Raw genomic sequence first — 12,006 nt, 5'->3', positions numbered from 1 at the left:
GAGATTGTTTTTTTAACTTATTGATATTGTGAATTGCACTGCTTTTTAATTGTTATATTAAAAAATGATTGATTGATTCTTACATGTTAAATCAACTTTGCATTCCCAGGATAAATCTCACTTGGTCGTGAAGTATATTATTAACCTTTAATGTATTATTGAATTGATTTGCTAAAATCATGTTTAGAATTTTTGTATTTATATTCATGAGGAATATTGGTCTAAGGTTTTCTTGTAATGTGTTTCTTATGTGAAGATTTTTAATTACAATTTCATTTTATTTAATAGATAAGGGCTATTCAGGTTATCTGTTACTTCTTGAGTGAGCTGTTCTAGTAATTTTGTGTCTTCCATGAAATTTGTCTATGAATTGTTTCCATTTTTATTTCACTTTTATGTTTTAAGTTATTTTTGCTGGGTATAGAAATCTAGATTTATAGGTTATTTTAACCATACTTTTCAGATGTTTTCCCCCTGTTGACTAGATGACATTGTTTCTGACGAGAATCTGCTGTTATTCTTATCTTTGCTCCTGTATGAAATCTTTCCATTTTTTCTTTTTATGTTTTTAAGATTTTTTTTTCTCTTTATCACTGATTTTAAGCAATTTGGTTGCAATGAATCCTAGTGTAGTTTACTTTGTGTTTTTTTCATTGGGTTTTAATAGCTTCTTGAATCTGTGGATTTGCAGTTTTCATCAACTTTAGAAAAAATTTTTTGCCAGTGTTTCTTCAAATATATTTTTTGTGTGTGTGTGAGGAAGATTAGCCCTGAGCTAACATCTGTTGCCAATCTTCCTCTTTTTGCCGAGGAGGATTGGCCCTGGGCTAACATCCGTGCCCATTCTCCTCTATTTTATATGGGATGCCACCAGAGCATGGGTTGGCAAGCAGTGTGTCAGTGTGCGCCCGGGATCCGAACCTGCAAACCCGCCGAAGCGGAACACGTGCACTTAACCGCTACGCCACCAGGCCAGCCCCTTCAAATATTTTTTTCTCTTTCCCCTCTCTTCTGTTCTTCAGGGACCACAGTTAGGTATATGTTAGAGTCTTTAAACTTGCCCCACAGCTCACTAATGCTATGTTCATTTTTTTCTTTCAGCTTTTTTCCCTCTCATGTTTCTATTTTGATAGTTTCTATTGTTATGTCTTTAAGTTCGCTTTTCTTTTTCAATTTCCAATCTGCTTTTAATCCCATCCAATGTATTTTCATCTCTAGAAGTTGAATTTGAATTTTTATTTATATTTTCCATGTCTTTTTGCAATATCCTCAGTCTTTCCTCTAGCTTTTGAACATATTGAGTATAGTTATATAAATGTTTTAATGTCCTTGTCTACTGACTCTATCACATGTATCATTTCTGATTTGTTTCATTTTATTCATTTTTATTTTTATTATGTGTCATTTTTGTTTTGTTTTTTGGTGAGGAAGATTATCCCTGAGCTAACATCTGTTGCCAATCTTCCTGTTTTTCTTGAGGAAGATTGTCCCTGAGCTAACATCTGTGCCAATCTTCTCTGTTTTGAATGTGGGATGCTGCCACAGCATGGCTTGGTGAGTGGTGTGTAGGTCCATGCCTGGGATCTGAACCCGGAAACCTTAGGCCACCAAGGCAGAGCATGCGAACTTAACCACTATGCCACTGGGCCAGTGCCATTATGGGTCATTTTTTAGTTATTTTTGTGTACCTAGTAATTTTTTTTGGATGCCTAAAATTGTAAATTTTACCTTGTTGGGTGTTTTATATGTATTTATATTCCTTTATGTATTCTTGAATTTTATTCTCCAATACATATATTAGTTAGAAAGTGAGCCTTTCAGTGCTTGTTTTTAAACTTTTTGGATGGGACTCAGCCTTTAGTCTAGGGCTAATTTTGCCCCACTAGTAAGGCACTATAACTGATACCCTCTGTACTAAACAAAGTTTTACCACTATGGCTGGTGAGAAAGGAAACTGTGTGTCAGCACCAGAGATTGTTCTGCATGCCCCTTTTAGGTGGATCTTGACTGAGCCTTAGATAGTTCTTACTCGTGTGCATGTGCTGATCAATACTGAACTGAAGTCTTGGGAACAGGGGACACTCTTACATCTCAGGGGTTCTCTCTCTGCAACTCTTTCCTCTCCATGCAGCTCTCTCCACTCCCATACAGTATGCTGTGAATTTAAGTCACACTGGCTTCCCCAAATACTCATAGCTCTCTTTGACTTAGGCAGACTGGGCTCTGTTTGACTTCTCCTTCCCCACATACTAGCCTAGAAACTCACCAGGCAGCAAGATGGAGCAATCTTAGGGCTTATCTTGGTGGGGTTTCTTTTTGTTCTTTTTTGTGTTGCCTATTGCCTAATATCTGAAAACCATTGTTTAATGTGTATTTTTTCCCCTGTGTTTTAGTTGTTTAGGTTGGGAAAGTTTATCTGGTCCCTATCATGGCTGAAAACAGAAATTCCTTCTCTTATTTTCTGATTTACAAGTAATTGTTTTAAAAGATGTTGGGCTGCTGTCATTATTATTGATTTATTGTTAAATGTCATTAAATAGTTAAACATTAATTTTAAATTTCTTAGAGGTACTATTTATAGAAATGAAAATGTTATTTCTGTTGCTTCAAAGGGGTAGAACAAACAATTTATCTAGAAGTAAAATATAGTATAGTTAAGGTTATCCATTTAACAATTCTTCTCACTTAGCATGTTTTACATTTTGGTATGATTTTTTTTTTAATAGAAAGATTTTAATAAGATACAGAAAGATTACAGTAAGAAAATGGTTTTACTAACCAATTTGTTTTTATCCATCCGAAAGGTAAAGTGTTTGGTGGTTTATCTGATAATAAATATTAATGAAAATTATATTACCTTTTACATTGCTGTTGTATGCTACTCATTGGATGAGATACTCTCCATACACTCTCTCAATGTTGAGTATCTCATCCAGTGAGTGGCATGCAACAGTGATGTAAAAAGGTAGACATTTCCCAGCTTGTGGCTTGTTTTTTACCTTTGTCATATAGACATTTAAAATTTTGATGTAATATCTTTTCCTGTGATTTTTTTCCTACTATTTTTGTCTAAAGAAGTTATTCCTTATCTCAAGATCAAGAAGATATTATCTTATTTTCTTCTAGGATTTTTGAAGTTTGGTTTTTGAGATTCCTTTTCTATAAAACTATGGAATCTTTTCTTGTACTTTCTAGGATCAATAAAATCATGCATCACTTAACGATGGGGATACATTCTGAGAAATGCGTCAGGCAATTATATTATATAGTACTATCTTATACTATCATTATATAGTACTAATCTTATGGGACTGCCATCATATATGCTCCGCTGTTGACCAAAACATCGTTATGCAGTGCATAACTGTAATTGCATGTTTGTTTCTTTTCTAATTTATACAAACAAGGTAAATATTGCCTCATAGTTCCTTTGTTGTGATATTTGGATGGAATATTTTTTAAATGTCTTTAGATTCTTAATGATAATAAATATTATTTGTTTTTATTTCCCAGATTAGAAACCATTTTTCAATCCCGCTTTCTGTTTATGGAGGAGACACTTCATTGGGAACAGCTTCACCTGGAAATGAATTCAACATACCATTAACATTTTACCGGTGATTTTTTTTCTTTTTTTTGTTTGCTCTAAGATCTCTTATCAAATTTTTTAGTTTCTAATTTGATAAAGATGTCTTTAAATTATTAAACTTTGATTAAATCTGTCCTATTAATATGTCATCTCATCTAACTTATTTAAGTTTCAGGGTACTTAGAAGGTTTCTGGTTTTTTTTTAAGAAATATCATTTAGGGGCCAGCCTGGTGGTGCAGCGGTTAAGTGCACACATTCTGCTTCAGCGACCCAGGGTTCGCAGGTTTGGGTCCCGGGCGTGCACCGATGCACTGCTTGTCAAGCCATGCTGTGGTGGCGTCCCATATAAAGTAGAGGAAGATGGGCATGAATGTTAGCCCAGGGCCAGTCTTCCTCAGCAAAAAGAGGAGGATTGGCATCGGCTGTTAGCTCAGGGCTAATCTTCCTCACAAAAAAAAATCAAGAAATATCATTTAATTTATCGTATTTAATTTATACCATGTAAATTATTTGTAATTTGGAAATACAGTTATTACATGCTTGCAATATAGCCATCATAACCATAATCATATATATTCATGATTTTTTAAGAAATGTCTAATTGAGCATGATTCTGGTTTTACATACACTTGTCAAGTGATTTTTACTTTTCAAAGGTTTTGAAATTCCTTTAGAAAACATAAAATATTTGATCTTTTTATCTACATATTTGTTTATTGTTCAGAGATAAAATTGTAATGGTAAATAGAGATGTATAGTATGTTGATCTTAAATATTTAAAGTAATTAAACTTGATATAAAATTTTCTATGTATTAAGAAAGGATTGTTAAAATTGTAACAAATTACTTATGATGGGCTAGCTCATAAGCATCGTAATTTGTTAAGTACTGTTTCAGAATACACACTAGACACGGACACTTAGACCTATGCTTCAGAAAGATGGAAGCAAAATTACAAGCAGTGCTTAAATGTCCCCTGCCTCTATTCATTCCCACCGATGCCTGGGAGTTCAAGATTGCATCCCTAATGCTTAAAAGACAATCTATCATGTTTTAGGCACATATTTTCAGGTAGTAGACCTGTTCACCCTAATGAATGTTTTATTGTTTAATGTTTAATTTGTTACATGGAAGTTAATCTTAATTAAAATTATTAGTGACTAACTGGCTTGGATTTCACATTAGGTACTATTTCTAATCCAGTGCTTAGATATAGGTACACTTACATTTAAGATATGAAGTCTTAAATTAACAAATGGCTATCTTGCCCTATGTAATTTAAATATACCGATTCTTAAATTTAATTCATGTAATTCATTAAATTCTTTAATTTCATTTATCATGTGTTTTATTGTTGTAATGCACTACTATGTGATACCAAGGTGAATTGGCATCACTATTCCTCTTGAGAGACTGATATATTATGTAAATAGAGAAAATAGAAAACAGTGGGTTGTAAAGAGTTACAAAAAGAGTTATAGTTGCAGAAAACTATGGAAAACAAAGTAGGGATTAATGACTGACTTCTGGGCAAGGTATATGAATTATAGGTAAAATATAGTAATGTGGAGATTAGCAGAAAAGGGCAATCTTAAGTGGAAGGACTTGCATGAGCAAAGATAAAGAGGCATGAAAGCACAGGGTTTGTATAGGTCTATAAAAAACACTTGGAATTTGGTTAGAGTGTAATGTGCATGTTGAAAATTAAAATTTGAAAGATAGTTTAAGTTCACGTTGAGGTAGTTGCTCCCTCATTTTCTTGCCCTCATTTATATAAATTTTATCTTCATCTTTAATATCATGTTTCTTCTTTCCTCTCTCAGAACATTTGGTGTTCTTTTTCAAGACCATTCACTCCATCAGCTCTTCTTGTTTAGAACCTCTTGTCATCGATCATTTTTCTCTAATGTTTTTTTCTCATTCATTTCTTCTTCTTCTTCTTCTTTTTTTTGGTGAGGAAGATCGGCTCTGAGCTAACATCCCTGGCCAATCATCCTTTTTTTTTTTTTTTTTTTGCTGAGGAAGATTAGCCCTGAGCTAACATCTGTGCCCATCTTCCTCTATTTTGCATATGGGATGCCACCACAGCATGGCTTGATGAGCGGTGCGTATGTCCGTGCCTGGGATTCGAACCCTGGACTGCCAAAGCAGAACACACGAACTGAACAACTATGCCACCAGGCCGACCAACCCTCCTCGTTCTTTTCTTAAACTTTGCTTTAACTTTGCATATTTCTCTAATTCTAGTCTTTTCTTCAGAACAAAGCTTTTTGGGAAAATTATCACCTCTACAGAACCCTCTGTGGCCAGTCTAGACTTAACCACACTCTCATGCCCTCAGTCTGCTGTGTTTTTTAGTGTCCATTGCAGTGCAGTAGTTATCTTTTAACATTACATTTCCCACCTTATTGGGGTCTCTTTAAGAGAAAGAATGACTGACTCATTTGTTCATTTCCAGTTTTACCTTCCCATTGGTAAATAGTAGATCCAAATAAATGTTTTGATAATCTGGATGAGTGTATTGTCATTAGTTTAATTTAGAGAAAATTAAGTTTTTAAGTATTAGAAGTAAGAATGGAAAAGAGAATGAAAATTACAGAGAGAATAGGCTAAATCTGAAAACTGATTTGACAGATAATTATGTCTATGTGTGTGTCAGGGGAGACAAAAGAGTCTAATATTTCATAGTCCAGATTGCCAGTAGCTGGAAGTTCCTGTAAAAGGACACACAGAGAAGGGGGTATGTAGGGTTCAGAGTTCAATTTAGCATAAGGCACTATCAAACATCATTACAAAAATATGTAGTAGATATTTAAAATTTTAGGACTAGAGCTTAGGAAAATAATCAGAGCTGGAGGTAGCATTGACAGTTGTTCATCTGTAAGGGATAGTATCACAATCATAAGTGATGAGTTTTACAAATATAAAAATATTTCTAAAGTGTTTATACTTGGACACAGCTTAGGTTTAAAAATTATTAAACCTAAAATATAGTTGAAATGTAAATGAAGAATATGATATTTAAATATAAGGATTAATCATATGTAATGCCCAATGATTTTGTCACTGTCTTCAACCTCTTCTGCAGCTATATACAATGTTTCAATCAAGTTAAGTACATATTGAGAGCTTAGTTTGATTAACCTTGAGAAGCTGGTGATTAATTTTTCAAAAGAAATATCTTTTTGGTTCGTGAGCTCCATTGTGACATGTACTTCCTGTTAGACCCACATATCCAAGAAAGCCGACATTTTTAAGTTAAATGTACAAGTTACAGATAGTTGTATATGTTAGCTTTGCATATATGACCTATGTGATTATGTCTTTTCTGTAAGAAACCAGCTATTATCTTATAAACATACTTCTAAGACAGTAAATTTATAAGAAAGTATTCTCTTAAAAGCCAAATAACTTGATTAGTTTCCAGAAAGTTAAGGTGAAAATATCTATCCAGCTCTCTATCTTACCTATCTCTAAGAAGAATGTGAAAATATAAAAATTTATTACACTAGTATGGAGGAAGGTGATTTCATTGTTCTAAAGCTGTAATCATATAATTTAATATATGTTTTTTAAAGCATATTGTTTAATCTTTTATGCAGATCACTCCTTTTTCTGAAGCCAGAAGATGAGGACTATCAAATGTGTGAAGGAATTGACTTTGAAGAAATCATAAAAAATGATGGCACTTTTCTAAAGAAGAAATGTAGACCTATCAACCCATCAAAGAAACCATTTATCATTAATATTGTCCCAGAAAAAGATAACTTGACATCTCTGTCAGTATATTCAGAAGATGGTTGGGATTTACCATACATAATGCATCTATGGCCACCTATCCTACTCCAAAATCTTCTTCCTTATAAAATTGCTTATTATGTAGAGGTATTCTGGAATTTTTTAAATGCCTTCCTATCTTTGATTTTGTAGCTTTAGTTATTTAAAATTATGAATAGTAAAATGATGTTTTAAAGGTCTAATAAAAATTATGGTACTGGTGAACAGGTAGTACAGATATTCTTCAGATGGAAAACAAATGTCTTAATCATGTTGTTTAAAAGGAGAATTTAAAAAAATTTTTTCTGGGGCCGGCCCCGCGGCTTGGCGGTTAAGTGCACATGCTCCGCTGCTGGCGGCCTGGGTTCGGATCCTGGGTGCGCACTGATGCACCGCTTGTCCAGCCATGCTGAGGCAGCATCCCACATACAGCAACTGGAAGGATGTGCAACTATGACGTACAACTATCTGCTGGGGCCGTGGGGAGAAAAAGGGAAAAAAAGGAGGAGGATTGGCAATAGATGTTAGCTCAGGGCTGGTCTTCCTCAGCAAAAAGAGAAAGATTGGCGTGGATGTTAGCTCAGGGCAGATCTTCCTCACAAAAAAAAAAAAAAAATTTTCCATTGATTCACCTTAGAAATCTGGCTACTAATTACACACACAAATGTTATATGCCATTTTAAAAATCATTTATGAAGGTAATATATATTCCTATTAGAAAATTCAGAAAATAGAGATAATAAAAATTGGCTATAATCACATCATCTGAAGGTAGCACTTCAGATGGATATCATTTCAGTTTTAGAATGTATATTTTTACATTTTTTCCATTCGTGTATATTTCGTATATCATATATTTAAAAGATGGATACTAACTTTTGAAACAAGTATGACAATTAGTATTAAAATAATATTCAAGTACTAGACTTAAATGGAAAAAACCTGCTTCATCATTTTATTAGTATATTATATTATATTACATTACATTACATTATATTATATTATATTAGTGGTAGTTCTCTAAAAGGATTTTATGCCCTATAAAGATACTTTTTGTTTTAAATACTCTTTAACAGATTACATCTGATTCCTTCCTTTTATTATAACAGGAATCTCTTCGTCTTAAGATTTTAAGTAAATATTCCATTTGCCGTGCTTATCAGATATAAGAAAGTAGTTCTTTATTGTAGTCTACTGGTTATTGCTTTTATTATAGTCTATTAATTATTGGGGTTTACATATGTTTACAGTTTTCTGATAAATTTTTGGGGAGGGAGGGAAGAATTTAACGTATATGTGGTTTAAGAATTTTTTTCGGGCCGGCCCCATGGCTTAGTGGTTAAGTGCACGTGCTCCGCTACTGGCGGCCTGGGTTCGGATCCCTGGCACGCACCAACACACTGCTTCTTCAGCCATGCTGAAGCCATGTCCCATGTGCAGCAACTAGAAGGATGTGCAACTATGACATACAACTATCTACTGGGGCTTTCGGGGGGGAAAAAAAGGAGGAGGATTGGCAATAGATGTTAGCTCAGAGCCGGTCTTCCTCAGCAAAAAAGAGGAGGATTAGCATGGATGTTAGCTCAGGGCTGATCTTCCTCACCAAAAAAAAAAAAAAAAAAAAATTATGAAAAAAAAAAAGAATGTCTTTTTGCATGTGTTTGGCAGATGTAGTGGTTATGAATTTGTACTTCACTGTCAGACTTGAGATTGAGTCCTAGTTCAATTACTTAACTAGGTTTATGTCTTTAGGCGAGTTATATTATCTTTTTAAATCATTTGCCTTAGTCTATAAAATGAGGACAGTATAAAACTTGCATGAGTGGGATACGGGGAAAATAAAATTAGATACAGTATGTAAAAGACTTAGCACAGTGCCTCACAGGCACATGGTTGCCATTTATTTACCTCTCCCACACCACCACCACTACTATTCTATTTTGTGGAATATTAATTAACCTGTCCAGTGTCAGTAACATATTATTTTTCCTTTAAGTAATTTAAAATCTTAAGATGAAGAGATTCCTATGTTATAACAACAGGAAGGAACCAGATTAGAGATGCTGGAAAGACTGGTGAGATATCCAGATGTACTATCTATGTCCCATTCTCATAGGACTTTTAATTTGATGCTTTTAGGGATCACATTCTGTTTGCTAGTTTCCAGAGGATATGATTAATTTTTAGAATGACAGTTTAGCTGTGGTATGGAGAAGGGCTTAGAGGGGACAATAGCAGTTAAGAGACTCTTCAAGTGAGAAGTCACAGTGACATGAACTTAGGTAATGAAAGTGTGGGTGGAGAAAATGAACAGCTCTGAGAGACACATAAGGTGCAGTATAAACAGTGATTAGAAATGAGTGATGAGGGATTGTTAAAAATCAAGAATCAGAGTTAGTAGGGATTGCTTTTTTGGATTACCATAAATTTTCTCATACATTTTTCATTATTTTGTAGTTTTTCAAAACTAAAATCACTAGTGGATAAGATTTTTTTTTTAATGTTTTACTAATTACAGTGTTTTATAATGTTTATTAGTTCCAGTGGGAGTTTCATATTGTTATTTAATTTTATCCTCACAATAGTCCTTTGAAGTAGATGACTTAAACCATTTCACAAATAGAATAACTCAAATCTCAAATAATTTTTAGAAGTTTGTACAGTTGGCAGAGTTGGAACTTGAATATAAGTCTTCTCACTTGTTTTGATGGAGGTATTTCAAAAGCATTTTGTATAGCATTTGGAATCATTAAATAGAATTTTTTGGCGTATTATTCTGGAACATTTAAAAATTTATTGTATTTTTTTATTGCAGGGGATTGAACATAGAGTTTTTACTCTAAACGAAGGACATTCAGCCCAGATTTGTACTGTGGAGTTGGATAAAGCCAAGCTACATTTAAAATTACTTGACTATCTTAATCATGACTGGAAAAGTGAATATCATATAAAATCTAATCAGCAAGATATTAGTTTCATCACTTTTACCTGTGTTACAGAATTAGAAAAGACTGATTTAGATATTGCTATCCATGTGACTTATAATACTGGCCAGACAGTTGTGGCATTTCATAGTCCTTATTGGATGGTCAATAAAACTGGTCGAATGTTACAGTATAAAGCAGATGGAATTCATCGAAAGCATCCACCTAATTATAAAAAGCCAGTTCTCTTTTCTTTTCAGCCAAAGCACTTTTTTAATAACAATAAGGTATGTAAAGTTTTTTAACTTTCATTTTTCTTTAGCTATTTATTACTTTTTTAGTTTTTTAGAGTTTTGAAAAATAAAACATTATGAAACAGGTAGAAATAAGATATATTAAATATTTGAGGTTAAAAAGATTAGAATTTAGAGGCCGGCCCAGTGGCACAGTGGTTAAGTTCACACACTCTGCTTCGGCAGCCCAGAGTTCACAGGTTTGGATCTCGGGCGTGGCCCTGCACACCACTCGTCAACATGCTGTGGCAGCGTCCCACATACAGGGTAGAGGAAGGTTGGCACAGATGTTAGCTCAGGGACAATCTTCCTCAAGCAAAAAGAGAAAGATTGGCAACGGATGTTAGCTCAGGGACAATCTTTCTCACCAAAAAAAAAAATGAGAATTTAACATTGGGAACGGTTTACTGCAGTTAACAATATAATATTAGTTTATTCTAAAAAGCAAAAATATTGTCAATTTAGGTAGGAATTTTAAAAGGTACCTAAATTGTAATATATTTGACATATTTTTTCCTAGGTTCAGCTTATGGTAACTGATAGTGAATTGTCAGATCAGTTTTCAATTGATACCGTTGGTAGTCATGGAGCTGTCAAATGTAAAGGCCTGAAAATAGAATATCAAGTGAGTTCATTTTATGCTCATCAAGAAACTTTTATTAAACTGTGTCTATTGACTAATTTTTATAAGGATGTTATAAGAATGTAACAGTTTTTGAAATGTTAATATTTTTTTCCTTAGGTTGGTGTCACTATATACCTCAGCAGTTTTAACATTACCAGAATTGTGACATTTACCCCTTTTTATATGATTGAAAACAAAAGCAAATATCGTATATCAGTGGCTGAAGAGGGAAGTGATAAATGGTTCTCTCTTGATTTAGAGCAGGTGGGTAGATGAATTTCAAAAATGTACCTCTTTGGATTTTCATTTTTCCTTTAAGTTAGGTACCTGAAATCACTATGTAATGTTTTAACTCCCCCTTCTCCCATTTTGTTTCAGTTCTGTGAACATTTATTATTTATTTGTACCAGCCTCTAGATATTTAATTTTTAAAAACCAAACCTTGCCATCTAAGAATGCATTACTTGATAAGGGAGGTAGACATTAACAATTACTAACCAAATAGGGATAAATACAGCAATAGAAGACTAGATAGGTATAAATGCAGCAAAGAGAAGGAAATGATTTATTGTCTCTGGGAAGCTGTTGGGAATACCTTTGTAGTGTGGGTTAAACCAGTTATTTTAAGAAGGTGCTAGTGATTTAGGAGTGAAGTTTTGATTCTATTCCATCTTCAGCTATTAGACCTGTGGATAAGAGCTTTCTGAAAGACTACCTGAGATTGATACTTTTGAAGAAGTTTTGTTCTAAATATGTTAGGATTGTAAGAGAAGCATTTGCTATTTTTATTCACTGTA

The 12,006-nt window shown here is 33.7% G+C and overlaps 1 protein-coding gene across 5 annotated transcripts in view; it reads left to right on the top strand.

Annotated features, from left to right (window-relative positions):
* The window catches only part of VPS13A (vacuolar protein sorting 13 homolog A), a 249,952-nt gene that overhangs the window by 162,392 nt on the left and 75,554 nt on the right, over window positions 1–12,006 (top strand). For all 5 annotated transcript variants that reach the window (XM_058565619.1, XM_058565615.1, XM_058565616.1 and 2 more), the window contains exons 46-50: window positions 3,514–3,617; window positions 7,193–7,475; window positions 10,183–10,578; window positions 11,105–11,209; window positions 11,327–11,473. In XM_058565619.1, coding sequence (XP_058421602.1) covers window positions 3,514–3,617; window positions 7,193–7,475; window positions 10,183–10,578; window positions 11,105–11,209; window positions 11,327–11,473 — 1,035 coding nt within the window. The remainder of the gene's footprint in view (window positions 1–3,513; window positions 3,618–7,192; window positions 7,476–10,182; window positions 10,579–11,104; window positions 11,210–11,326; window positions 11,474–12,006) is intronic.

The sequence above is a fragment of the Diceros bicornis genome, chromosome 22 (genome assembly GCF_020826845.1).
Source record: "Diceros bicornis minor isolate mBicDic1 chromosome 22, mDicBic1.mat.cur, whole genome shotgun sequence".
Taxonomy (NCBI): domain Eukaryota; kingdom Metazoa; phylum Chordata; class Mammalia; order Perissodactyla; family Rhinocerotidae; genus Diceros; species Diceros bicornis.
Note: the sequence above shows the minus strand (reverse complement) of the source record. Positions and strands in the feature narration are given on the sequence as shown.